This window comes from Recurvomyces mirabilis (genome assembly GCF_035927965.1).
Source record: "Recurvomyces mirabilis strain CCFEE 5264 chromosome Unknown scaffold_39, whole genome shotgun sequence".
Lineage (NCBI taxonomy): Eukaryota > Fungi > Ascomycota > Dothideomycetes > Mycosphaerellales > Teratosphaeriaceae > Recurvomyces > Recurvomyces mirabilis.
The window spans coordinates 63,861-91,416 of NW_027041973.1; the positions used below are offsets into that span (position 1 = coordinate 63,861).

The 27,556-nt window shown below is 53.7% G+C and overlaps 10 protein-coding genes across 10 annotated transcripts; 5 read left to right on the top strand and 5 right to left on the bottom strand.

Annotated features, from left to right (window-relative positions):
• Positions 1–66: 66 nt before the first annotated feature.
• Positions 67–995, top strand: LTS14_010239 (uncharacterized protein; the record flags this gene model as incomplete). Its single annotated transcript, XM_064842916.1, has 2 exons — positions 67–270; positions 330–995. 2 exons carry the CDS (start codon positions 67–69, stop codon positions 993–995), a joined length of 870 nt encoding a protein of 289 aa, XP_064689479.1.
• A 763-nt stretch (positions 996–1,758) lies between these two features.
• On the top strand, positions 1,759–3,094 carry LTS14_010240 (uncharacterized protein; the record flags this gene model as incomplete). Its single annotated transcript, XM_064842917.1, has 2 exons — positions 1,759–2,124; positions 2,189–3,094. The coding sequence occupies 2 exons, from the start codon at positions 1,759–1,761 to the stop codon at positions 3,092–3,094; spliced, it is 1,272 nt and encodes a 423-aa protein (XP_064689480.1).
• A 302-nt stretch (positions 3,095–3,396) lies between these two features.
• On the bottom strand, positions 3,397–5,147 carry LTS14_010241 (uncharacterized protein; the record flags this gene model as incomplete). The annotated part of the gene is made up of 2 exons (XM_064842918.1): positions 3,397–4,688; positions 5,024–5,147. The coding sequence occupies 2 exons, from the start codon at positions 5,145–5,147 to the stop codon at positions 3,397–3,399; spliced, it is 1,416 nt and encodes a 471-aa protein (XP_064689481.1).
• Positions 5,148–5,800: 653 nt separating this feature from the next.
• LTS14_010242 (uncharacterized protein) lies at positions 5,801–7,515 on the top strand (the record flags this gene model as incomplete). Its single annotated transcript, XM_064842919.1, has 2 exons — positions 5,801–6,501; positions 6,576–7,515. 2 exons carry the CDS (start codon positions 5,801–5,803, stop codon positions 7,513–7,515), a joined length of 1,641 nt encoding a protein of 546 aa, XP_064689482.1.
• A 684-nt stretch (positions 7,516–8,199) lies between these two features.
• Positions 8,200–11,997, bottom strand: LTS14_010243 (uncharacterized protein; the record flags this gene model as incomplete). Its single annotated transcript, XM_064842920.1, has 2 exons — positions 8,200–10,420; positions 10,484–11,997. The coding sequence occupies 2 exons, from the start codon at positions 11,995–11,997 to the stop codon at positions 8,200–8,202; spliced, it is 3,735 nt and encodes a 1,244-aa protein (XP_064689483.1).
• A 797-nt stretch (positions 11,998–12,794) lies between these two features.
• LTS14_010244 (uncharacterized protein) lies at positions 12,795–14,186 on the top strand (the record flags this gene model as incomplete). Its single annotated transcript, XM_064842921.1, has 1 exon — positions 12,795–14,186. One exon carries the CDS (start codon positions 12,795–12,797, stop codon positions 14,184–14,186), a length of 1,392 nt encoding a protein of 463 aa, XP_064689484.1.
• Positions 14,187–15,045: 859 nt separating this feature from the next.
• On the bottom strand, positions 15,046–15,897 carry LTS14_010245 (uncharacterized protein; the record flags this gene model as incomplete). Its single annotated transcript, XM_064842922.1, has 1 exon — positions 15,046–15,897. One exon carries the CDS (start codon positions 15,895–15,897, stop codon positions 15,046–15,048), a length of 852 nt encoding a protein of 283 aa, XP_064689485.1.
• A 51-nt stretch (positions 15,898–15,948) lies between these two features.
• On the bottom strand, positions 15,949–16,488 carry LTS14_010246 (uncharacterized protein; the record flags this gene model as incomplete). The annotated part of the gene is made up of 1 exon (XM_064842923.1): positions 15,949–16,488. The coding sequence occupies one exon, from the start codon at positions 16,486–16,488 to the stop codon at positions 15,949–15,951; it is 540 nt and encodes a 179-aa protein (XP_064689486.1).
• Positions 16,489–23,813: 7,325 nt separating this feature from the next.
• Positions 23,814–25,119, top strand: LTS14_010247 (uncharacterized protein; the record flags this gene model as incomplete). The annotated part of the gene is made up of 2 exons (XM_064842924.1): positions 23,814–24,790; positions 24,897–25,119. 2 exons carry the CDS (start codon positions 23,814–23,816, stop codon positions 25,117–25,119), a joined length of 1,200 nt encoding a protein of 399 aa, XP_064689487.1.
• A 1,299-nt stretch (positions 25,120–26,418) lies between these two features.
• LTS14_010248 (uncharacterized protein) lies at positions 26,419–27,465 on the bottom strand (the record flags this gene model as incomplete). The annotated part of the gene is made up of 1 exon (XM_064842925.1): positions 26,419–27,465. The coding sequence occupies one exon, from the start codon at positions 27,463–27,465 to the stop codon at positions 26,419–26,421; it is 1,047 nt and encodes a 348-aa protein (XP_064689488.1).
• Between the last annotated feature and the right edge of the window lie 91 nt (positions 27,466–27,556).

Sequence of the window (27,556 nt, forward strand, 5' to 3'; positions counted from 1 at the left end):
CGGAGGGGCTCCATACTATGTTCGCCGCCCAGGGAGGAGGGACTATCAACATGATGGCTACGCCACATGACATTGCTGATGTCCATGTCAATACGTGGCCGGCGCCAAATCCGGATAATAATCGAGCTCACGCTGCAGCAACGTCAAGCAGGGCCGAATTTGGGCATGCTTCAACGGGATCTCGCGCCCTCGCCCGGAATTGTGTCCGCGCCTCGTCTACTCCATCGACTAGGGCTATACCACTTGCCCATGGTCCAGCATACCACGCACGTGCGATCCCACCCGCAAGAATTGCATCGCACTCTCCTCGGCACGGAAAGCTCCTACAGTGCTTGTCATCATGCTCATACTCGGCGCTCAGCCTCCACTCAACAAGCACAACCTGCGAGAATCTGCTCCGGCAGCACGGACACCCAGATCTGAGCTTACTTGAGCAGGAATATCGCCGAGTGGAGAGTGCCGTCCGTCGAATCTTGTCCAGCTCTTGGCACGACGGTAACGGCGATGATAACGACGACGACGACAACGCTGGCATAGGTCTGCGAACAGACAGGAATGGGCCATCGTTGTTGTCGGTGTTTGCAGATCCTTCCTTCGATATCGAAACCCTCCCACAAGAACCTATTAAATCGACTTCGGCACAACATCAGGCCTCCATACAGCCATCGCCAGCGCATTCTAGGGATCCACAATGCGCCTATACCCCTCTACCGGCCTTCTATATTTACTCCCCATCTTTTGATCTAGAAGCGCATACAGGGCTGACGCCGCTGGATCCTCGCGCTAATGGGGGCATCAGCATGCCGGAAAAAGCGGCTTACCTCCACGGACCCCCTTGGATGGCGTCCGTGCAATCTGGACCCCCTCAGATCAACGGAGAGGAAGTATGTGAGATTTTGGGACGGGATCGTGCAGAGGAGAGAGTGGAGGAAGACGACGATGAAGAGGACGTGGTGGATGCGCTTGTGCGGCGCTGGACGACGGTCGAGCTGTGAAGTTTGCATATGCCCCGGTTCTGGACCTATGCTGGTGAATTACGCGAGCGAGTGGGAGGACTGGAAGGGACTTTAGTCACCGTGACCCATCTCAAGCCAGAATGGAAGGGAATGGGATGGCTCGCACGAAACCTTAACGGGATGCAATGTTGCATACAAGACAACACAGTGCGACGCAATAGCTATCCCCGAGCTTAACGACCATCCAGATGACGAGGAAAGGACCACTTCGTCCTCATATCCTGCTCTCCATCCGCTTCTCCACTTTCACCCACTGTATTCATGTTTGCGACCAGGGCTTACCGGACCGCCGAACTGAAGTACTAACAGTTGTTATACATCGCATGACCTAGAGACTTCAGATGTTGTCGAACAGAGACCAGGTAGGAATCGCAAAGGAATAAGCGAGCGCGACGGAAGAGCAATCATCAACGCACCAGGCAACTCTGCTTTAGGTTCCGGCTTCGCAAGAGAACGCTACCATGATTGATACAATCAGTTCGCAATGAGCAGCGGATTAGGACGTGATCCTGGACCTGAACATGGTCGTTCTACTGTAGATTCCCTGTCCATTGTCAAGATAGCTAGGATTGGATCAGTCATCAGCCGTAGAGTTACAGACCACCAAACTACTCTGCCCACACGTATATAACATAAACGCCTCGGCTTACAACAAACTATGAAGTGGAGAAGCCAAGAACCACCAATCGTCTCGATATTCCGAGCGTCTGTCTGCGTAATATCCTGCTCACCCAAACCCGCAATGGCTTCCCCATCCCACCAGCCCCAAACCAACGAGCAATATTGGCAAGCCTTCACGACCGCCGGCCCCAAAGTCTCCTACGGCATTCCCTTCCCAGAAGGCTGCGCGAAACACGTGACAGAGACCTGCAATGCAAAACGAGTCTATATCATCGCCTCAGCCTCTTTGGCCAGGAACACGAACCATGTCCAACGACTCCAATCAGCACTGGGCGACAAAGTCGTGGGCATTCGGAAGGGCATCAAACCGCATACGCCTTGGTCCGAGATTCTGGAGATAACCGCTGAGGCGAAAGGGTTAGAAGCCGATCTGCTCATCACCCTGGGAGCTGGAAGTCTGACGGATGGAGCGAAGATCGTCGCCACCGTATGCTCTACCCTCACTCCTCCCATCACCAAACGTCTATGATCATACTGACTCCCCACCCCAGGCCATCGCAAACAACGCCCGCACCTTCCAAGACCTAGACAATCTCCACTCCGGCTCAGACTGGTCCCGCAGGCGTCCCGACCTCATCCGCCCAACTATCCCCATCATCAGTATCCCCACCTCCTTATCCGGAGGCGAGTACTCGGACCTCGGCGGCGGAACCCACGACACCACGCACCAAAAACACGGGCTCGGTCATCCTACCGTTGGACCGAAACTCGTGGTGTTGGATCCGGAATTGACGACTACGACGCCGGAGAAAGTCTGGTTGAGTTCGGGGTTTAGGGCGGTGGATCATTGTGTTGAGAGTTTATGTAGTCTTTCCGCCTCTAATTCGAAGGAGAGCGCGGCGAGTGCGGAGACAGGACTTCGACTGCTCATCCCGGGACTCTTAAAAACGAAAGCCGAGCCCAAGGACCTCGAAGCGAGGTTGGCGTGTCAAAAGGGAGTAATTGAGGCCATGAAAGGCGTCTTCTTCCACGGCGTCCCGATGGGTGCATCGCATGGAATCGGTCACCAGCTCGGTCCCCTTGGGGTCGGGCATGGGGAGACGAGTTGTATCCTCTCACCCGCCGTCTGCAAATACAACACCTCCGCCAACGCCGCGCAGCAGAAGAAGGTATGCGAGATCCTGTGGTCTGAACCTTCCGTCGCAGAACTTTTCGAGAAGGTCGGTCTGGGTAAGGCCGCCGAGCTAGGGGATTTACTCGGTGCTGTTGTCAAGGCGTTGGGAATGCCTTCGACGTTAAAGGAGGTCGGGGTAGGAGAGGAGAAGTTCGATCAGCTCGCCACGAACGCCTTGACGGATCATTGGGTCCTTACGAATCCGAGACCGATAACGACGAAGGAGCAGGTGAGGGAGGTGCTGGAGATGGTGCGGGGTGGAGAACCTGAAGTGGGCAGATAGATAGATGTGTATTAGATTCATGATGCTGATGTCTCGGCAGGGGGTTATAGGGCTATGTAAGGGATCGCATATACAACATCTCACATCCACATTCCAAAGCCGAGCGAAGCCAAGCCATATTCTGACAGTCAGCCCAAGTATAGCCATATTCTGGCTGCCAGCCCAAATACCATAATCATCATCAGCCATGCAATCATATGCTCATGTATTCTCAGCAACAAGCTGCCCTGATAGCCTTACCCCATCGACCTCCCATCCTACACCGCACGTATCCTGCAGCAGAGAAAGCGAAAATCCGCCTACTATCCTCCACGTTGCCCTTTCGCAAAAAGCTCATCCAGCAACCCCCTCTCCCGCTCAAACCTAGCATCCCTCTCCTGAAAAGACTCCCCAATCATGCGTCCCTGTCTCAGGACCTCCTCAGCCCTGTCTTGAGAGAAAGTCTCCTTGTTCTCGGAAGCCGGTGTATCAGCAGGCGGAGGCGGCGACGAAGAACCCAGCCCACTGTCCCGCCTAGCCAAAAACGCAGCTTTCCTCGCGGCAAAAGCGGGGAGTTCCACCACATTCACCCCCGTCCTCCGCACCTTCCCATCCGCATCATCGTTGCCCCCCTTTTCTCTGTCTGCCCGCCTCCCCTCCAACTCCCTCCTCGCCCCCTCAATCCTCTTAATTTCCCCATTCAACCCCACCAATTTCCTCATAAACCCCTCCAACGCCTCGCCCGCACTTTCCCGCCGATAAGTCCTGCCTTCGTCCAGCGCGTTTTGTGGGAGAGGCAGGACTTGGTAGCCTTTGGCTATGGCTTCGCGGCGGGCTTGGGAAGTGGAGATGCTGTCGTGGCCACCGTTGACTGTAAAGTCGAGGCGCATTTTTTCTGCGTGGGCGGTGCGGCGTTGTTCTTGTGCTATTGGGTGGGGACGGCGGGGTTTTGTTTGCTTGGGGTTGGTTTGGCGGGTTGGTGGTGGAGGAGCTGGGGCTGAGGTGGTGGCGGTTGCTCTGGCTTGCTTGCGAGGTCGTGGGTCGGTAGCGGCTTCGTCGGTATCGTCACTTGATCGTTTGCGCTCGGTGGGTACTGTGGCCGTGACGTCCATTTTGCTGTTGTTGGTGGTAGAGATCTTGCGCTTCTTTGATGGAGTGCTGGAGGTGGTGATGGCACGCACCGAAACTTCACCCTTCGTAGCCGCCTCGACGTTACCGACCTTCCTCTTCTTCCGCTCTCGCTCGTTCACTTGCCCCACCCCCTCCTTACTCTCAACCTCACCCTCACCATCAACCTCACTAACCTTCCTCTTCTTACTCCGGAACCTCTCCGGCTCCTGCTGTAGCCACTCCTCCGGCTCATCGCCCTTGATCATATACACCGCGCCACGATAATGGTACACCTCCCTTTTCCCCTCACTCCCACCCTCACTCCCACCCTCACTCTTCTTCACTTCCTTCAGGTCCCCGACGATTCCAGCCTTGGCGTCGATGTTGAGTCGTTTCGCTTCGCGTTTCTGCTTTGCGGACATCTCAGCTCCTGCGACCCGCGCGAGGGTAGACGAGGGTGCTGGACCCGCAGCGGGAAGGGAGCGACGCGTTGAAGGCATGGTTACTGTTGTTTGCGATGGGTAGATACTGCGGAGGAATCAAGGAAGAAGGAAAGCAGATATATCCCTACAACCAACAATACGCCCCAGCTCTACAATAGAAAGAGAGTCGGACGTGAACAAGCAAGCAATCAATCCTGTGTACGCTTAACAATAGAGGACAATCGTAACAATCAATCGATCGATCAACCGATACTCACTTCACTTCACCACACTTTCTGACTCGAGCTAGAAGCTCTCTCCACACACGCGTAACCGTTACGCGTCTTACGTCAGCTTGCAGAGCGGAAGTATTGCGCTTAGACAAGTGGTCTGAGCGCTAGGATGGCTGCGGACGAACCCCCGGAGAAGCCCAAGAAGTTTGTTACAGGAGGAGGTTGTTGGAACAGACGGACTCTCTCGTCTCCAGCAATCATGTCCATGTCGAAGACAACGATGGGAGCAGAAGAGGTGTTCTTTCGCATACGCCTCCTCGATTCAGCCGAGTCAAGCCACCTGTCTTCGCCACCTCCAGGCGCCCGTGAAACCATGCAGTGGCGCTAAAGTAACGCTCGTCAATAATAGAGTTCGAGAGTCACTGTAGAGTGTACGGTGCGTAGAGTCGGTGCCGCGCCGCGTCATCAAGGCTTGTTGAGGCTTGACCGTTTCGTTCAAGCAATTGACAAGTTGAATTAAGTGGATACTATAGGCGCTCCATGATTCCAGATGTCCACATCGCAGTCTCGCTTTCGACTCATAGTAGGTGGTACAATAGTATTCTGTCGCCAGTGAAGAAAGGACAAGTGTCTGCATTGCGTCGACTGCTGAAGGATGGATGGCAGAGCTACGCCACAGGTCCAGACGCCCACGTTACTAGTCTAACCGCTCTGCAGGATGCAGGCTTGCAGCTCAGCTCAGGCGTCCCCCCGGGTTTCAGGGTTTTGTTTGCGCGTACCTGGCAGCTCTCATGCACTCACTTCTACATTATTATTGACGATTGTTCATAACTACTGCTGATCCACTCATATACGTAGTATCATCTCCCCTCCTACTTCTCCACTTTCCTTGTCTACAATACTGTACTCGAGACAATCCTCTCACATACTCGATCCACCCATAGCGGTGCGAAACCACAGCCATGCGCACCACCACCACCACCTCCACCCTCGCCCTCCTCGCCACCTCAGCCCACGCAGCTCTCCCCCATCTCAGCATAGCCAAACGTGACAGCAACCTCCAAACCTCACCACTCGCACGCGGTCTGATAAGACGAGACGGAGGAACAGTAGGAACGAACGTCTTCGACATCCTCGCCTACAGCACAGGCGGCGCCTACTACGCCAACGTAACCGTCGGCACCCCACCCCAAGACCAAGTCGTGATCCTAGACACCGGCTCATCAGACCTCTACTTCGACGCCTCCACCGCCTCCACCTGCGAAACCACGGGTCCTTATTCCTGTCGCGGCGGGACATTCAACCCGCAGAACAGCAAGACATACTCGATCGCCGACCCAGCACCAGCCTTCAATACCTCATTCGGGGATGGAAGTACAGCCGTCGGCCCCTTCGGACAGGATGTAGTTGGGTTAGGGGATGTATTGATAAGTAATGTGCAATTCGGCGTCGCGCAGGAAGTGAACAGCACGACTGGCTACGCGATCGGATTGATGGGGGTAGGCTACTCGGAGAACGAAGCGGTGCAGCAGCATCCTTACCCGAATATGCCGGAGGTACTACGGGATACCGGCGTGATCAATTCGAGGTTGTATTCGGTGTTTTTGAATGATGTGGCCGAGTATTCGGGGAGTATTCTTTTTGGCGGGATTGATACTACGAAGTGAGTCCGCCACCACCACCACCACCGCCACCTAGTCTCTTCTGCCGACTTCCTACTAATATGATCTGCATCAGATACACCGGCGAACTAGCCACCCTAAACATCCTCGCCGACATCAACACCGGCGCCGTCGACCAATTCGTGCAAACCGTCACCGGCCTCAGCGCCTCCATCTCCGGCAAAACGATCCCCCTCTTCTCCGGCGGCTCCCCAAACGAACAAGCCTACACTCAAACCGATACCGCCCTGCCCGTCCTCCTGGATACCGGTAGCTCCGCCTGGTCCGTACCCACTTCTTACTATGAGAAGTATATCGCGCCCAACTTCAAATTCGTCGATAGTCAGGGGTCTTGCTCTTGTAGCCATCAAAACGACGATACCACTCTAACCCTCGAATTCGGCGCCAAAATCAACATCACCGTTCCGATCCGCGAGTTTGTCGTACCGATTTATAACGCCACGACAAACCAACCTTACCCTTACCCCGGCGGCGGCGAGGCGTGCGCTTTCATGATCGTTCCCGCGCAGAGTACAGGCCAAGGGTTCCAGACTCTCGGCGATGCGATTCTGAGGAGTATGTACGTCGTCTTCGACCTGGACAATGGACAACTGTCCCTCGCTCAGGCGAAGATCAACTCCACGGACGCTCCTAATATCGTTACTGTCTCTGCGGGACCTAGTGGCATCGCCAAGGCCGTTTCGACCAGTTATTCTGCCGCGCCGTCCAATACGAATTCCATTGCGCCCGAGGTGATGAATGCCACGGGGAGCTTTACGGTGAGTACGGCGCAGAGTACCATTGGCTCGGCAACGGGCACGGCGGCTGTACCGGCTGATGCGCAGGTTTCGGGGGGCGCGTCTGGGACGGGTTCGAGTTCGGGGGGTTCGAGCTCCAGCACGGGGTCTAAGGGTGCTGCGGCGGGGTTGGTGGTGCCGAGGTCGGATTGGTCGGGGTTGTGGGTGGCTGGTATTTCGGTTGCGATGGCTGTGTTGGGGGCGGGGATTGTGTTGTAGATGTGGATGATATGAAGTGATAGGTGCAGGTGGGGAGTGTTGATGTGCATGGTTGCGGGAGAGTGAGAGTGAAGACGGTCGGAGGCAGGAGGAGCGGCGAATAGGGGCGGCGAAGTGAAGAGGTTTTGGGTGTTTGGGATACCCTGAGATTTTGGTTGTGCGTCTGGGTTTTTGTAGCGGAAAGGGGAGTGGTGAGCTTGCTTCGTATGCTGGATTTCCTGGCTTGCACGTCTGGCAGCACCACCATGACCTCTACCTTTCGCTTCTCGGTCGTGCTTTTGGTCCTCATCCCATGATTTTGCCGTGTTTCGTTTCGGAGAAGATTCGCCATCCTCCCGGTCGGTGAAAAACAACAGATGCTCAACACTCACCAAGTCCTCTCCTCACACCTTCCTGTTCTGTCATACGCCATCACTGCTTACTTCCCATCCGCCAGCACGATCGAAATCTCTATCCTTCGCTCCTTGGGTTTTTACCCGCTACAACCCCCAGGCATGAGGTGCGGCTTTCCGTGGGTCTGTTATCAGACAGTTTGTTGTCCTTCCGAGCTGGATGCCCAGCGGCTGGACCTTTCGGTCTTGTCCGGTCTGGTCGATCGCGTGACCGGGTATCAAGGACTGTAGGCGGTCCAGACTCGTGACTGGATCTCGTTCGAGGTCCTGATTTATTTGCGACCGGAATGCATCAGTCGTCCTCGCTACGTAGCCTTTTTCTGCGTTCTACGAAGACGAGTCCTGGATCGCGGTTTCGTGGCCTTTTCTTGCGTTCTACGAAGCCAAATTCTGGATCATGCTTTCCCGGTGCGTTGATGACCACCGAATGGTAGCATTCGCCCATTGCATCGCAGTCCTCCTCGGTCTCTGTTGGACTGCATATGCAAATCCTGACAAGTTGCTCAAAGTCGTGCTGTGGATGAAAATTGTCCACGTCCCAGTGGCAGCGAAAACATAGGTTGTAGTCTTCACATGTCATGCAGTGGTAGGCATAGCCGCAACGATTCTCCAACGACGTCAGCTGAAAATCATCTTTCTGCACCATACGAGGACTTACCAGATCACAACAATCACACAATCTACCTAGCCATAGAGCGTGTGATTGACTAGAAGCGCTTCCTCCGTCTTTGATGAATGGATGCAGCGCTTTGAGAGCATATTCATGACCGCTGATGCGCGCCAGTACGTCTGCTGTCCAGCCACGGTTGTCCGGCAAGTCTGACTTGGCTCCAGCCTCGATCAGTGCTCTCATCACCTCCGTATTACCTGCGAGCGCTGCCCAATGCAAGGCCGTCCATCCTTGCGAGTCTGCTAAGTCAGGAGACACACCAGCTCTCAGTATCATGTTCACACCGTGAAGCCCTTTCTCTCTCCAGACCATGGCGAAATGATGCAGGGAAGAACAGCCAAGTTTGTCCTGGCGAAGGAGTACACCAACGTCTGGTAGTCCATCGTCAACCGGCCATGCAAGCTCTTCCATCAAACTTTCTTGTGCTCCGATGGACTTCCAGGCTAAAGTATTGCGTCCGTAGGCATCGTGCTTTTTTGACACGCCGCCAAAATGAATGAGCACCGAGAATGCCGCAGTACGACCATGACGTACAGCTCGGTGGATTGCTGTGCGTCCGTACTCATCTTCCAGCGATACATTAGCTCCACGAGCCAGAAGCAATCGCATAGCTTCAAGGTGGCCCCCCTGCGAAGCGGCGTCAAGCGCAGATCCTAGTCGTCGACTATGGGCCCCCACGTCTGCTCCTGCGTCAAGCAGACGTAATATTATCGGTAAAGAACCACTTCCCGTAGCCGCTCGTAGTGCATTCCCCATCCCCGCTCCTTGCGCATTTACATCTGCGCCCTGTTGTAGAAGAATCTGCACTATGTCCTCTCGACCGCCCAGTGAAGCTGCCACCAACGCGGTGCCCCAGACATGGCCTTCGGCGTTCACATCCGCGCCTGCTCCAAGCAAAAGCTGTACAATACGTCCGTGTCCTCCGAATGACGCAGCTTGTAAAGGGCGCCCAAGATGCCCACCAGCGCCATCGACATCCTCGCCTCGTCGGATCAGAGCACTAGCGACTTCCAACAGTCCAAAGTAGCTTGCGTAGTATAACCCGGACAGACTGGACTGATGGTATGTTGGGACATCTAGAGAACGAGCTTTGCGCCACAATGTCATAGAAGTCTGATCGGTCAGCAGATGAAGCTCGCGCTCGAGGCTACCAATCGATTGCCGATATGAATGATAAGCCCAGGTATCCGCACTGTAGCGCAGTAATGGCAGGTTGTTGTACGACATTCCCATGTCGAATTCTTCGCACGAAGCATGATGAACCATGCTTTGTTCAGAAGTGTACCATATCAGATAGGTCAAGCAACTCTGCGCGAGAAATCTATGGCCTCTGGCACTCTCAAGATGGAACTCACTTAACCCGCCCCCGATCACGAGTACACGACTCGACTCCAGAAACTCCTTGACTGAGAAATGGGCAAATCTGAGCTCGTCATACGGCTGTGGCTTCCGATGTGTCTGTTCCTCGGGCTGCGTAGATTCGATGTGTGAGGCGGGGAAAGCGTATGGGTCGTTGCGATATATGATTGTGACCAGACCCTGCAGCAAATCGACTACATCGTCAATACCGCCACGATCCACAACCTTCACAGCACCCTGTCCAGACTGGTCGACGATGGTTGCCTCTATGAGCTCCACCAAGGTCATTGGCCTCTCCGAGTAGGCAATCCATTGCAGCAGAGCCAGGGCATCCTCACGGAGCTCTCCATCGATCGCCTCCAGCATTCGAATGTATGTCTCATCGAGAGTGTTAGGCAGATCTTTCAAAACCCTTTCTAGATGACTTTGTCTGGTTGATTTCAGATTCGTTATGCTTTGCATCTGGCAATATGCCCATCGAAACCTGCAGCGCGAACGTCAGAATAATTTAAAGCTCAAGTCTGAATCCCAGTTTGTACTAGCTTACGTGGCATCAGATCCCTCTCTCATTTTCTGCTCGATCATCGCCTGAGATGATTTTGGGAGCCGAGAGAGTCTTGAATGAGACCGTAGTAGGCTTGACACGTACAAATGTATATCGCTATTGACGGCGTTGGGATCCAGAGTAATACACACCGCACCCAAAGCTTCAGCAGACAGCTTGATATGCTGCGACTCTCGGCTCGTGGCCAAGATCTTGCAGGACGGCGCTTTGCGCGACAGCCACAGCAATTTGTCAAGCACAAGCTGGCGAACACCCTCTTCCTCTGGGACTTCGTCCAGGGCGTCGAAGAGCAGGTACGCCTCCGAGTATGTGTTCAAAGCAGACACCAGTGCCGTTTCAAGGTCTTCTCGTCTTGGCGCACCACGTCTGGAGGCGTCAGACAGTTGAGCAATCACAGCGTCACAGTCAGCCAATTGAGCGACTAGCGACAACAATAGATTGTCATATGTCTGTTTTCCACGGTCAGAGAATGTGAAGTAGAACACTGCGTAAGCCATCTCAGTCCTTGCACGGCAATGCTCTCGTATGTCTTCGACGACCGTGGAGAAGAGTACTGTCTTCCCGCAGCCGGCTTTTCCATACAGTCCCAGATGTCTTGTCTCACCCTGCTTCCAATCGCAATACTCCTGACTTTGCAGCAGCCATTCGCCTGTGCCGCTCTCGTATCTGTCCCTGGCAGAGGTGTGGTTGGACCATGGATTTGGCGGCGCGAGCCAGCGGATGACTTCCCTCAGGTCTTCTGGCGGTCGAGATTTCTTGGAAATATGCTTCAGCAATCTCTCTCGAGCAGAGACCCTTCCCTCACCATAGTCGAGTCGCATTCGCACGTCGAAGATCCCGAGCAGGCTATAGTACATGTCCTCAAGCCGGGTCGTCTGCCGATTCGTGGCCCAGGCAAGCTTTTCTTCTGTTGTGAGAGCTTTACTCTGGCTATAATCTTTTAGCACATCTTCCGAGATTCGTGTCCTGCTCGCGATGCGTGATATCAAACATGGCCCCAGCTCCTGAGTGATGTGCTCTTCACTGCTCGCGCCATCACCCTTGTGACCGATAACACGCCAATCACTAGACACAAAGAGCACAGTGCGCGGCGCCAACAGTTCTTGGAGTGTCCAGCCACGGTCAAACCACACACTCTTAACAAATTCATCCAGATTTCCAGGGTCCTGAACATCGGCCAGATATGCCAGGCACAGTTCTGCATCAGCATACCACTGGAACATGGAATTGACGGCTTCGGTAACTTCCACATTACTGTCTTGGTTTACGCAACAAGTGTCCACCCACAGCCAGTCCACACCCTTCACATGCTCTCGGACATAGCGCGCAAAGCCTTCGATCTTCTTGTAGCCGCTAGTGTCTGTCTTCTCTTGGTTCAGGATATGGCCAAGCATGGCCTCCTCCCCTGCCCTCCATCTGTGCGATGCCGTGACATATCTCGGCCGTTCGCTGTGAAAGACTTCAAACTTGACTGTATGGACGTTGAGGAGTCGCATGGCAGCTGTGGTACTAGCTTTTTATGAGAAACATTGTCTCGGTAACGCGTTGAGAAAGATCACAGACACTTCTCTATCAGGCACTTGTGTCGCAAGGCTGAGGCAGCTCGTGGCGGACTACGTGCATGATGCACGAATATCACATGTTCATCGATATGCGTACGGGCAATCCGAGCTTCGTGATTCATAGGGCACGCTGGCCTGCCAGCCTGGACAACTTACAGCACGATATATTTACACAGGATTGATCTCTGGTGGTAATAGCAACGGGTTCGTGTATGCTCTGTTGATGCAGTGGGATCGAACATGTACGGCACGGGTGAAACATCACCATCGGCATGTCGGCACTTGGATAAATAGGGAAACAGTCGCATTGAGTTCCACCGAATCGACGACCGTGCCACCAGCTCTTCTCGTATCGGGCAATGACTTGGTACACGGCGTAGTATTGAAAGAGCCACAAAGGCCAATCCTTCATCCTTCCTGCCATACATTTCCTGGGCAAACTCATCGAGTCCTTATTCCGTCACGTGTACAGCTGCAGCACACCATCATTCACCTACACCTGCAGCATCGAACCGTCTTTCGACGTCATTAAACTTCACTGGCCTACCAGACATTGATCAGCGTCGGGATTCCCCACTTCTTTCTCCGCAGATACCAACCCGGGATCCTGTAGTGTCAGCTTCACTTCAGATCGTCCGGATACCATCTCCTCGACCCGACAGACAGCTCTGCTTTCGCGCTGGAATACTACAGATTGTCGCCGTAGCGAAGCTACACCAGCAAAGTCCAACATGGTAGCTCAAGGTGGAGGCGGCGGCCCTGGTGGTGGATTCGGTGGTTCCTCCGCATACGCTGCATTCACATCCAACTTGGCAGCTCAGCAATCCAGCGCCATTGCAGCAAGCGTAGCGAGTGTCGCCAGTGTTGAGAGTGCTGCGAGTGTGGCGCAGGCATCTTCCGTGGCAGCGGCGACGACGTCCGGCTCTGGCGACACCATCTCGACCAGTATACCGCTCGGCGTATCTACAACAGATAACTTGGCACCTTCGAGCACTGCCGCAGCTGTGACGCCCACGAGTACATCCCAGAGCACTTCCGATGCATCAGCGATTGCATCAGCTCCCTCGACTCAGTCTACAGCATCTGCAGCAGATGCGACAGCTTCATCTGCATCTTCATCACAAACGACCTTCACCACGTCAACCAAACCAGCTGGCGCCGTGTCAAGTGGTGCGTCGTACAGCAGTGCTTCGTCTCTACATGGCAGTGCTAGCATGGCCTCTTCCTCGTCAGGAACAGCAGCTTCCGAGACTCAGAACCCACTACCACTGACTGGTAACGCGCATCACCCCCACAGCATGTCGCACGGCGCACTAGCAGCAGCAGTAGTCGTGCCCATCCTTCTCGCACTGCTCGCAATCATCCTGGCCTTCCTCTGCCTCCGTCGGAGAAGCAAGCGAAACCGCGAACGCTCACCGAGCGGCGGCGCCTTCCTCCCAGCTATGCGAGAGAAATTCAGTTCTGTCCGCGGCTCCTCATCCACGGCTGCACCAGCACCAGTAGTCACTTCAAACCGTAACAACGCCTACTTCACCGGCCTCGACACCTCCTCTCAAGGCTCTCGCCGGGGTGAAAGCGGTGAGTACTACGCTCCACCACGCCGCAGCGAAGGCGGCACTACATTTGATGAACCACCACCGCCTTATAAAGCCAAGTCTCTGCCTTCCACGCATGGTTCAGGTGGTGGTAGTCTGAACAGGACCTCCATACCAGAAGTACCTGAACCCGCCGCCCTGGCAGCTACCACCCTCATCCCCACCGTCCGCGAACCTCACCACCAGGAAACCACACGCTCGCCCTTCGCCGATCCTAGCCCTTCCTCCTCCCCGACGAATCTTGACAATAACTTCCTCGTCTCTCCTGTCGAGCGCCCGCAGACCTCACGAAGTATCTCCCAGCGATCCTTCAATTCCGACCAATACTCCGAGACTGCCTCCGTCCACTCGGTCCGCGTGGCGCGGTTGAGCGTGGGTGGGATGTTAGGTGGGCCGCATGTGGTAGATGCGAATCCATTTGGGGATAGGCATAGCGTGGAGTCTCCGCGAGTCAGCCATGAGGAGGGTGAGGAGTTCCATAGTATGATTGGGAGTGACAGGAGGAGGAGTGTTGTTAGTGATGTCTAGAGATGAGACCAGGATTTTCGTGTGGATACTGGTGTTTTGGGGAGTCTTTGATAGGCGTTGGTTGCCATGAGTTATGATGAGGCTCGTTAGTCAGAAGATCAGGATACTAGCGAAAACGCTGGACGAGACACACGGAACGCGTCTCAGGCGATGGCAGAAGACTTGCACAGAGAGATGCGTGAGCATTTGGGGCTGCGTGGAGTCGTACATAGTTATGTCTCTCATGAACAACTCTTTCTCACAAGCCGCGGACTATATTACATGGACTGCAGACCTGCCAAACTGAAAATCCGAGTAATAGCATATGCAAGTCTTTTAGCTACTTGACCCTATGGATCGCTCGAAATCAAGCTTCGTACTTGGGTGCGATGTTTCGAATCGGTCCTCGAGTGTCTCTCAGCTCGGCCACCGCTGCCACCCGCCAAGGCAAGTCAGGGCTGCGATCAACGCGATCGTGCAGGAGGCCGCCGGCGTCGCTCGGCATACGTTCAGAGGACGCGAAGGAGGCAAATGGTCTCATCCTGACATGCTGTCGCGCACAATTCTACTTGCTAACGAACACAATCCACATACATAGTTGTTGACGGGAACGATGTGCTCCAGCAGAGCGAATGGTCATGGGACGACTCGTCATTGACGAGCTGGCGTTTCTGAACTACGATTTTGAGTGCCGGCCTGATCGAAGAGCACCGCAACGTGGTAGTAAAAGATTGTAGATTGTGATGATTAGAGGGAGGTCGTGACGGCCGTGTGGGGTCTTTTGATACGGTCCTGACACCAGGCACTGGAACTCAGGACTTCTGGACACAATCATCTCGAGGGCCGGAAAAAATCCTTACAATGAGCGATATGGGTGGTATCAGTACTGTGCCAGCTTTGCAAGATACCTCTCCTCTGTCAAGTCCGCTCCATACACGGAAGCAACGAACTGCAATGCAGCTGCGAGCTCATGTGTCTCGGATTCCTCGCGGTCCTCCGCTAGGCATAGCTCCAACGATTTTCTGCATCTTTTCTCGAAGCTGAGGATTAGGTCGTCTGCGACCCTCGACGGCATCACGAAAGATGGAAGAGTCCCATACTTACCTTCTCTTTTGTACTTCGAGATCTGTGCGAATCGCGCCTTCATACACGAGTCCTTCGCTACGATGGTGCCATTAACATGCTCCAGCTGGACGAGCGATGCCTTTTGGAAGACGCCAGACCACAGACTCTTGGGTTGCTGGGAAGCTTTCTTGGAGCGGGAGAACTTGCCGATGTCATCGATGCTGTCCGATATCATGTCAGTGTAGTACTGCTTGGTCTCCCGATCTTTACAGACCAAGGCTAGCAGATTCGGTAAGGTCATCCTTGGGCTCACCGAGCTGATCAGTAGACGGAGGAAGTCTGGCGCTGAGACATCTGTACAGAACTTTACAATCTGCGTCGTTAGCATCACCCAGACACAGATAGCTTTCGAGTTGAGCGTACCCGCGTGCTGACGGAACTCGATAGTCCCTATCGGCTCGAGGCCATCGTGAGCTGGCTTTTGCCAGAGATTCTCGAAGTTGTAGGCACAATGATGGCCGGTGATGAGTGAATCACTCATGCCACTTACCTGGAAGAAGTTTTCGTAGCTGACAATATGCTCTTCGATACACGCCAGCCAGTCAAAGAGCTTGGCGTCCTTGATATGCAGAACATGATTACTGCGATGGAACTGAGTGATGGGCATGTGGCAGTTGATCTCACACGCTACGTTGAGTGGGCCGTCCGGATGATGAGTTCATGAGATGTGGTGCAACTCATCTAAGCAGTGCGAGAAGGCGGTGACAAGAGAGCAGACATTCTTGGCTGTTCTGAGAGGAGTCTTCTCATCCCCGAACCCAGCGTGGACATGGAGACCTGTGCTCTCGTTAGTCAATACGCGGCAATCTATCTGTTGAAGGCTTTGAAGACACTCTAAGACTGTATTGATCTCGCCTTGCCAGTCGTCGTCCTTGAGACTGAATGTGCGAGAGCTGAGCTCCATGCCGTAGGATGCCCAGCCTTGTGGAACTGCTTTTCTTTCGACGTCACTCAGCTTCAGAGAGTCGTCAATATCGATCTGCCAGCAGCCGTAAGCATCGTCTTTGGTCTTCACGGAACTTGGATTGGCATAGCCTTCGAAAGAAGCCCGGACGCCAGCGTCGCGCAGCTTCTCGTAGACTATACCCTGTATTGGGAGGATGCCATCGTACTCACACTCGTCTTCGTCCAATAGCTCATAAGGGCAGACAATGAGGAACTCGAGCTCCACGCCTATCGTAAGCATTAATGCAGTCATCGTCGTAGTAGTCTTGATTTCTGTTATTGTCTCAGATCTGTCTAGTGTAAGAGGTCGCCGGCGATACGGTTGGCAGGCAACATACCGTACCAAGCACTCTTTGTTCCATTGTTCGAAAATTTTTGGCTTGCTGGATCGTTATATTAGACTATCGAACAAAGTAGCCATGGCTCTCTCCCTTTATGCTCGACGCCGGCACCATGCGCCAGCTCTAGACCATGTAGTTCTTCAAAACTTGTATCGCAGGATGTAAGCAGCGTCCGGACTCATATACTGGAACCGACTCTGTAATATGCAGCATCACACGGGCCAAGAAGATAATAGGTTCGCTGCGGAATCTAGATGCCGAGATGAGTGGCAACATAGCCGATGTAATGAGCGTTGTTACCAGAGCTCCTGTCAGACTCGAAGTTGAGTCTGTGGCCGCTGTGCTGAGTTGAGGTGGAGAAAAGGTTGCAAGAGTGAGTAGGTTGCCAGTACGCTCACTAAAGTAGACACAGAGAGTTGGACGGAAGATCAGAAGCATGCTGAGTACGTGAAAAGTCATGAGCAGGGTCGCAAGTCTTGTCGGGACCGTGATTGAGGCTGAGGACGTGGTGAGAGAAAGACGGATTAATCAACAAGGCTAACGCGGCTGACAAGGCTTTCGCTGAGGAAGAGGTTGTTGAGATTGGCGTTGGCGGAAGCTACGGAATGATCACAGCACCGGGCTCCGAGCCATCACTTGAGTACTGGCGGACATATAGTCAGTACAAATCTCCATCTAGAGATCTCCTCTCCTTACTGTCTTCGTCTACACCTGCTCCTGCGCCAATCCTAGCTTACGCCTCGCCAGCGACATACGAGTAGGGCTGCAAGCAATCTGCGAGGGTTGTCGAGGTGTCTATTGTGATGGTCCAGTCGACAACAGCCTATCGCGCAAGCTATCCGAAGCCTAGGAACCAGATAGGAATCATTCACCGCCACGATTCCGACGGGGCGCATTGTCCCAAATTATCCCTTCCGGTCCCGGGGCATATCCCTCCATCTGCCGAAGTAGCGCAATGGTGGACAATGATGGACCGGAATCAGTGTGAAGTTTTAACGCAAAGCTCTCGCTAGAGAAGCGTGCCGGCCTGAAAGAAGCAAGGTTGGACGATGTGAAGTTTATGGGGCTAGAGTTTGCCCAGGATGTCGACTTCACGTCATTTTTTGGTGCTCGGAAATGAGGTTATCGACTGCGTGCAGCTGCAAAACGTACAGTGTCTGGGCCATGAGGGTCGCAGCCGTGTTTTTCTTACTCTACTTGAGTATAACCCAATGTAGTTCCGTCCGCGGTCGTCGAGTGTGCTGGCCTGGTACGTAAGTCTACCGATTGATATGCCGAGTGTAGTCTGATGGTTGTATGTAATCTGTACGGTCTAGACTCGAGTCCAAAGTCGGTGGGCATGGCGATACGTAGAATAGACTTTGTATTCAACTCACTCCCGCTGTTCGTTGTAGCATTGGTATCTGTCGTCACAAGTGCGACCTTCCGCGCAAGCTACAGCTCACTGCAAAGGCGACTACATGATGAAGCCGGGCAGAAGTCACACCTTACAGATGTCTCCTTGAGATGTTGTGGAGGCCAGGTCGGGTCCGTGCCTTGAGGGTTGGCCTTGCTCGTACAGCCTAGCCTTCTCCACGGCCAAAATGTCAGCATGTTATCGATGGAAGAGGTTCTGCGGATGTAGAGTGATACTTCAGGCCTTGCCGCTGTCTCCATCCTCCCATCTCCTTCCTTTGCAACGGTCGACCCACTGCGCGAACGTCGGGATGATGGTTGTGGTATGTTTCGGCAGGTGTTCTTGATGGTGTACGTCGGCACAAAGTTGCTGACGTCTTTAGGGCGATGGAGGAGCGTGTTCATGTTCGTTGCGTCCGAAGGCTAGTAAGGTTGCGGAAATGAGTGTCGTGCAGCAATATGCTCGCCGTCTCTGTGGATTGTAAGACTGCTCAGTGAGGAGCAATCTGGCTAGCTGCGTTTCCTGCCTTCGTCAGCGAGATCGTATGCGGGTCGATGGACCGAAGTATGATGCTGGACGTTCTTGAACGATGACCAGAAGGTTCTGTCCCCAGGAAAACGGTTGGCTTGTCCTGCAGTGATCGATTCGACGCGTCTTGGTGTATCCACACTGGATCTACCAGGGTCATATCGAGTAATCGATACTGCAGAGAGCTGTATAACGGCGACGATAGCATCGTGCTATTTCGAGGGTCGGTCGGAGAGGAGGATGTGGCGGGTTAGAAACGCTTGGACTGAGCGCAAGTCGCAGCTGAAGAAGTTCGCATCGCATTACCTACCCCTGAATGCGTTCATTGAGGCAACACAAGTGATGAAATCTGACATGATACCGTTTTCGATCGATCCACTGATATCTTGAGGATCGGTCAGAGAGTTTTACACGTTCTATCGAATAAGGTATGCCACGTATATCGATCGAGGAAACAGCGTAGGCAAAAAAGCATAGCGAAGTCTTCGGTCAGGTTTCGAACTCGACCGTTTCGAACGCTTGTTACCAAAGTAGTTGTCCTCACCAAGAACAATAGCTTCCATTGAACAAAGACTTGATTGAACAAAACAAAAAAGGAGGCCAGGAGCGACCTGGACTTTACGCTGTTTGTCTTCCCAAACTCAGTGATCAATCCGCTAAGGGCATGATACACAGTAGAGCGACTACAGAAGACAGGAGGATTCGGCCTCGTTGTTCGAGGTCTGAGACCAGTGACCCATACCACACAAGGATAAGAACTGGTTCACTGCCCAACGAAGGCGCTGAAACCCATCGCTGGACCCTACGTGAGTGTGCAACGAGGGAATCACGAAGGGGTAGGATTGATGTACTTACAACACCAATGTCCTCGTAAGGACAAAGAAGCTGTTTTACCAATTAGTAGTTATTCCATTGAGCGATTCTGCCGGGGTTGTTCCAGTTGTAGGGTAACCGGAGGACTCGGCAGGCGTCGTCACGTGTCTCAAAATCGTTGGTGGAGGCGGCGATATGGCTGTCAAGATGCTTTCACTACGACTCGTTGACATGGAACAGCTGCTGCTGCTGCTACGAGCTTTCTACATCACGATCTAGCTGCACTCACGATACTCAGGATGAGCTTGAGCGATAGAAAGTCTCTATTAGATATTGAGGCTGTACGCGTAGCTCAAGCACGCGCTTTGGTCCTCCCAAATCATCGCCTCGATCAGACTTCCGACGCTTGATCAACCAGCACGATGCACGTGATTCCTCCGGCTTTCAGTGTAACTTCAGCAGATCAACGCCGACAGCGACTTGCTCTTCGCGTATTCACACCAGAGTGCTTTGTTAAGTTCACCCTTCGTTATGGCTGAACGGTCCTTGCAGCTCGCGTGGACGAATCTTTGACCATGGGTCGACATCCATTGACGCCCATAGACATTTTCCCGGTAAAGGAAATCAGTAAGCTGTGATTTCACCAACTTCATGACGATACACATGCTGTTTTGACAGCTCAAAGTGGTCCTGTAGTCCGAATCAACCAACCCGACACGACCTACGATCAGCTCACAAATCGACTTCGCCTCCGGGTAAGGACCGCGAAAATTCATTCGATCCCTTGATGCTGTACGTTAGCTCCCCAGGAGTCGAGCAACTCTAACACGGCGCGAAGCGACTCTCGATACCGACGAGTGGTGAGACGTGAGTCGAGTGCCAATACAAGATTCCTCGGTCCATTATCAGATACCAGAGCCGCAGCGCATTCTTCCAGACACCTTGTCCTGCCACTCAACTAGAGGTAGATCTGCACCATCACGTACCACTATAAGGAGGGATAGTCATAGGTCTCCGGCGCATGTTGCTGCGCCAGCAACGCCGTAACCGATGAAGTCTATGGTTACGAAGCTCTCGCTGACACAACTACGGTGCTCAGATCATTGAGGTGCCAGGATAACCACAACTACTGTTGATCCTCAGCCACTGGTGACTGTCAACCTGACCTACGAGCTTTGCGCCACTCGCAGTTCCAAGCAAGACGCAAAGACCAACTCGTCAGCTCCTTCCGCCCTACCACGCCCTGGCGCTGGCAACAATCTATCAGACCCTTTCATCTCCATAACATTGCGACGTCAGCACCACCATCCGCAGGATCTAAAGCAGACACAAGATTTCGATCCTACACGAGCCAACGCCACGCCCGAAGTACTGTTGCGCGCAATTGGCAAAAGATGAGAGACCAGCATATCAGGGAGAAAAGATTGTATTACACGGAGGATATCGTTGATTGAGGACGAGACGCGATGGCAGCAACGTCAAGAAGAGTTATAATCACTTGTATGATGCGGTGGGGCGTCACAGTGTCTGCGCCATGAAGCACGACCCCCTGGCATGAACGACACCGGAGTATGAGCTCAAATGAGAAAAGCTGGCAGTATCAGCATTCAGAGAAGTCAAATTACCGCCCAGCGTCCTTCATGATAACTACGGAGGACGTCTATGCTCTCGTGTTCGATTCAATGCTTGATCGAAACATGAAAGCTTGACTGCGGCCGATCGTTCGCGACACTAAAGCTTGCTCTGAGCCCACGATTTCTACTTCTTCGGAGAGCAGCATAGTCCGAGTGACGGCGGAAATTCTCTCCTGCCAGAAAGTCGACGTGCTCATCATCTGCGAGCGGCAAATGGTGATTGAAGCCAAGCAAGAGCCGTGAAGCTTCGCAGAAGAAGAAGGAAGGCTTGAGATGGGCAATGAGCGCGAAGGACGAATACAAGTGGAACTCTTCCGAGGACAAGAAGACAAGAACGAAGAGTCGAGTATGCTATCTCCGTAGCATCTTCGGCCTTGGATGAACGATAAGGGGCCCTGGATGAAAACAAGCCAGCTACTTGCGCAGCTGCTTTGCCTGGCAATGTTGATGACAATCGGAGCAATAGTTAGAGAGGACTTGGAGGGGTGGTCTGCTGGAGTTTACATAGAGACCTGTTGATATAATCTTTACCCTCTACCCCTGAACCCAGCAGCCCTGCCTGACATTGATACCAAATTTGCGCGGGTGTATATTCCACAGTCACAACGTCTCTGTAGCAACCCTTCCCAAGCTCATGTCGTCGACGCTGACAAAGAAGAGTGAGGTATTCGCGTGTGAGTGTTGACGAGGGGGAAAGCTGATCTCAAGGGCATTGCAGCAACCTCTGGAGTCATACAATTGTCTCACGGGCGCGACTCAAAGACGCAGAAAACGCAAAGTAAAAAGATGTTGGCCATTTCGAAGCTCCGCTCGCCATAGTATGCGGCATCTCGGAGGCAGCATTAGCCCAGCGCGTCTGCCGATCAGGTGAGAACAGACAGTCAAGACATTAGAACTCTACTTGTCTTTGCGCTGCTGGCACGCACGAAGCGTCCAGTTTTGTTGTTCCGACAGACAGACAGCATAGCTCAGAGCTACATGGTGGATGAGTGATAGAAACACGAACCACTGCTGTTGATCACGTCAGTATCGCACAGAACAGATATTAGCGAAGCCATGATGAAGGAAGAAGGAAGAAGGAAGGTAAGAGCGGCTTCGAATTGCTTGAAAGAATCGCAAGGAGGGGTACGCTAGCGGGAACTTGCAGGTTGGTGGGCTCGGACACAAGACTCGGTGGTCGTGGTGGGAGGTACTAGTTGTCGGTGCTGAGGACAGCCAGTGCTCCCGTACTGCTGAGAGGCTTGATCTTCGACCAAGGCCTTTGAACCCTGGATCTACAACGGCTTGTGCTGGACAGCCGTCGACGAGTAAAGCCCTCGTGAAGAGTACCATCGTCCACCGTCACGAGTCTATCACGAGAAAGCCACAAGAGAAAGAGACGACTTGATATGCTGCATTTGGCCTGTTGACAACGAGCCGAGAATCAGCTGTGTCGACGTAGCCTACCCGCAGCTCACGACAACTGCGGAAAGAAGCCAGCTTCGGTGCAAAATATTACCGATCGTGATGCTCGATTATAGCCAGCGCCGTAGAGAGGTATCTGCAGTGACGAACCTCATCGTCCTTTAGAATAGGCTCAAGGTTGATCATCCTTTCGAGCAACAAAAGATGACCAGCCAGCACGGTCATCGGCCGGATATAGATGCATGGGATACCACACGAGTTCACACGTGGTGATAGTGACTGTCACACATGATATGAAGAGCCCAGACAAACCCCTGACGGATGAGCTATTCTCACCTACCAATGGAACAAGGAGACTGAAGGAGCCAGTCGAAGCAATCGTATGTTTTGAGGAGTCATTCAGCACCTCGCACGGTCCTCGAAAATTCTATGTATCGATACCGGGAAGAAGGAACTGCCATGATTTATACCTCTGAGCCATGCGACTTGTCTATTCGCGATACTGCAGGGCAAGAGCGAGAGTGAGAGAGGCAGGGTTAATACAGAAATGATATGTACTTTCATCGATCAAGTCTGAGCTTCGGCTCTCTGGCCCCTTCAGCTGTCCATATTTGTTCGCGATTACCCTATATCTTGACTACAAGCTGAAGATAGTTCTCCAGCCCGTGGCGGCACTCGTCTCCGACGTTCAGCAGTAGCCAGACATCTCCTTCCAAACTCCTGCCAGACATCTGTTTCTGAATTCCTCAGCTTGCGGGCGAAGTCGACTGCACGACGTCGATAATCGAGACTACACCAACACCCGGTCAAAGTGGCTATCGACAACAGATTCAAGATTGCAAGAAGGATCGTTCTCAGAGCTACCACAGGGATAAATCTATGGCCCCCGTGTCCACAATGGAAGTATGCTCCCAACACAGCAAGTTGAACGAGAAAGCGTCTCGTGCGCCCATGAAGCTGTAAGTCTGGAGGACATGTCGTCTGGATTTCTGTGGCGTCAAGCTCGGACTTCGGTAATCGAAAGTGGAAGTGAAACGTGAGATAGCCTCGGCAGATGCCGTCGGTAGGTGGTTGCGGCGGCCGGCGCCTGCGGCCAACGTTGCACCAAGACACCACCATTTCCCCGCCAGCAAACAGATGCTTTCGAACCTGTTCATTCTCACCGTGCAGCAGACCAAGAATGGGCGCGAGGGACCAAAACATCGCGAACAAGACATCTGGCGGATCTGGTGGTGTCCCAGATCTTTGCTAGAGCATATGCGAGGACAAAGTCAAAACCTCACAAGCTTCGACGGTGTCAGCTCCTCAAACACGCCAGCACGTCCGCACCAGATTTACCGCATGGCCGTCTTCGTCCATCTCCCTTGCTTGCGACGTTAGCTCTGCATGTCATGTAGATGGCACCGCACGCACTATTATCTAGCATACCTGGTCACCACAAACCACTGCCATCGGGAAGATCATGGCGCCTCCCGGCAAACTGCTGTTCGTGAACTTTGACACACCTGGCAAAGCGGACGACGTTGCTCAGCGTAAAGCAGTGCGGGCACATGCTACGGCGTATAGTCATCGAGTAGCACCGCGCAAAGGGCTGCGAGCGGCGAAGTACAAGCAGCTGCCGAAAGAGGGCGCTCAAGGAAGTGCTTCGGATGCCGCTTCCACGTCTGCCGAGAAGCTGCCCACGCCACCCAAGACACCGAGCCCCGCACAACCACAACCCACGCAGCAGATACTGGATCTCCAGCATCCAGAGACTATACGACAGCACAGCAAGCGGACCAGCCAGGATCTTGCCATCTCCAGACTTCTCAGCCCCGACTCAGCAGCACGAATACCCACCCTCCTGAGCTCATCTGGGCGCCGGCGAGCTTCCGACACACGACCAGCAAAACGAGTCAAAGTCACCAAACTACGTAAACAGCAAATCGCCAAACAGCAGATATCCAACACACACATCAAACGCGAAGAAGAACTCGAGCGTCTAGTCGAGCTCTTCCGCCTTCCAGACATCCACATCATAGGAGCCACCGGCAAAGACCCATTCGACACCTACCCTGTTCCCTACGAACCCTGGTACGGACCTCTTCTGGACCGCTGGTATCACCGTCTCGCGCTCGGCCCAGCACTCTTGAAATGCACAACGCAAGAGATCCATGACTACATCAACTGGGTTCGACGATTCGAGTTCTCCGAGCCTGCAGTATACTACACCTCAATTCTCCTTGCCACAGGAACGCCTATTGCGACGGGCACGATGGAGCTGAGCAAGGCTTTGCCCGTGAGGGGTATGGCGGTGCAGGCTATGAATGATGCATTAAACGATCCGGACAGGGCGACGACCAATGCTATGATCTCGGCTGTGGGCAAGATTGCGCTGCATGAGCATTTGTATGGGGATCGGGTGGCTGCTAATGCTGTGCATCGGCCTGCTCAGCAGCGGTGAGTCCTACCTCCTACCTCGCATCTCCCACCGCTCACCTCTTCCCTCACACTACCTAGTACCTCATTCTGCCCAATCAGCATCATACTGACACAGTCCACCTAGCATGATCGCACTTCGCGGCGGCATCGCAGCTCTCGATCTCCCACGCATAACCATTCAATTCATGGTCTGGTCCGATACCTTCATGGCCGCCGAATCCCGAACACCTCGATATTTCACTGATCTGCCTGCAAAAATGGGCGTGCCAAGCTACACGAAGATGGAGGCTGCGGAGGTGGCGATCAGAGCTAATCCGAAGAGGTTTTCGCATCCGAGCTTTGCTTGAGGGACTAGTCTACCTGATTCGCCGCCTTACATTCTGCGGAGGAGAACGAGTAGCTGCATATCTCACGCCGGCTACCACACCCGGGCCTGATATATGTGCAGCATCAGGCTCGCCTTGAGGTGGCATGGGTGACCGGCGGCTCATATCTGGCGAATGCGCCGGTCGTATTCGAGCCATGAATGGGGGCATAACGTGGCTCTGACGACTGCACGAACTAGCAAGGCCCCGAGCATGGGTCGCATTTCGTCAGGCAGCGCATATCTTCCGCAACATCCACAAGGACACCAAGCCATGAGGTCTTGCCGGCTCGGATGTCCACAGCACACTGCAAACCAGCTGAAATCCGCATGGTCCTCTCTACTCGGCTGATAAAGGTCGGATCAATTACCAAATTCGGGAGTCAACATTGCTACCGCGCATCATACTTCACATACGTCAACATCGAGGAACGGCAGCTCACCGCAGCTCGATCGCAACGACGCTTCTCGCCAGCAAGGCAAATATAGGTGCGTTCATGGTGCCACTGTATAAGACTCCAGAGCGTAGGGAGTGCATCTTTCGAACTCCAAGTTCATGTCCCGACTAGCCTGTTGTTACGGCGCCAGGAACCCACCGAGGATCGACAGGCGGTCTTACGCTTTTCCTCATTTTGACCGTATCCAAATCGAACCTCGTGACCGTCCATATCGATAGCTTGGAACAGGAAATCAGACCGTAGAAGTTACTGGATGGGCAGTATCCGACACGACTCATCAAACACACTAGTATCATGCACTCCTGCACCTGCAGTATCTTTGCCGCAGGACTAAGAAGATACCCGCTTCATCAATGCCGTTCTACGTATCTTGAGCTCACCGAGTGAACTTGATACGAGTGGCTACCGCCCCGTCATTTTATGGCTCGCAACTCTGGCGGGTAAGCGGAGGGTTGAGGAGATACTGGTCTACATCTTCCGGGCTTGTCAAGCGAAAGATATTCAATAGGCTGCTGCAACACTAGCTTATGGTATCCACCGTTCCTGTGGAGAACGCGGAGAGTGGCAGCAAGCCTGTAATCATCTGAATCAGCACCCACGAGGACAAAGTCAAATTCAAAGCATATCCCATTGGCTACCACGCTATTCGCTACAGCACTATCGTCTGGTCTCAATTTCTAGTACACAGCAAAGCTTCACTTGCGCAAGCACAACCAAGCACATACCAAGCCTTTGCGCACACCATCTCAAATTCAGTCACTCATCGTCCATCATCTTATCGTCCCATCGCAAGCTCACCGGCCCTAGCAACGCCTTTTCGCCCATCAATGATCAATCGGCAAAGTCGGGAGCTCATTACCATTCTCATCATGATTCTTGCCAGTGAAAAGCGTACACCAATTTCCCCAGTCCTTCCAGCACCGCTTCTGCACCTTCGCCTCCGCGCCCTTCACCTCCAATCCCTCCTCTACCTCAGTCCCGTCGAAGATATCTCCAAAGCCCAAAGATGAAATCCAGGGCCCACGGGTAACCTCCGGGTTAGGCGCGGCGGGATCAACAGACTGCCCAGTGAGACCATCGCACGGCCCAATGAGCCCATCATTGCACACCTGCTCATTGGGATCCTTTTCGGCATCCCCAGGCTGGGCCACCAACTGCCATCCACACTTCCCGTGATCCCAGACATGTTTCTTCGGCTCACAATGCCATTCTAGCCCCGGACTCGCTGGGCCATCGGTGGGCTGGGGTCGCTCCATGTCAGGGTCGTGAGGGTCGTTGATGGTGTAGGCTGGCGTGTCTATGGCTGAGACGTCTTCGATGCTGGGTACGTGGGACTTTGGGGGACCCACTGGTTTGGTGTGCATGATCCACTCGGTCGCGAGGGACCAGGGGTTGAAGCCGCGCTTGGGGAGGATGAGGACGGGTGCGGGTGTGATGTGTGGTGCATCGCCTAGTTCTGTGGCGATGACGTTGGCGACTCGGGCGGCGGTGGCGACGAAGGCGGAGTCCTTGCCATTTTCGGGACCGAGAGCGCAGTCGTGGATGACGCAGGGGGCGGAGGAGTCGCGCTTGATTGGCGTGGCTTTGGTGAGAGCCACGGAGATGGCACCAGGAGAGTGGACGGAGGACGGAGTCATTCTGGCGACTTCGTCGAAGCTGGTCGGGCAGATGCCGTCGACGCAGACTTCGACCATACCATCTGGGCCTATGATTGGGCCGGGATAGGAGGGGGTTGATCGGGTGGTGGTGAGGAAGGTCGTTGGGAAGGGGCCGACGACGGGACCAGGGTAGCCGAAGTTATAGGGCAAGACTTGATCAGGAGCTGGTAGAGCCACTGAGGTCCGGACGACGGTGCTGATTGTTGTGGTCATGGTGGAGTAGTCTTGATTGTTTCGGGAGGGTGTGCAGTATTCTTCCTGTTGTTGTGGATGGGAGATGAGATGAATTGTTGAGAAGAGGAGT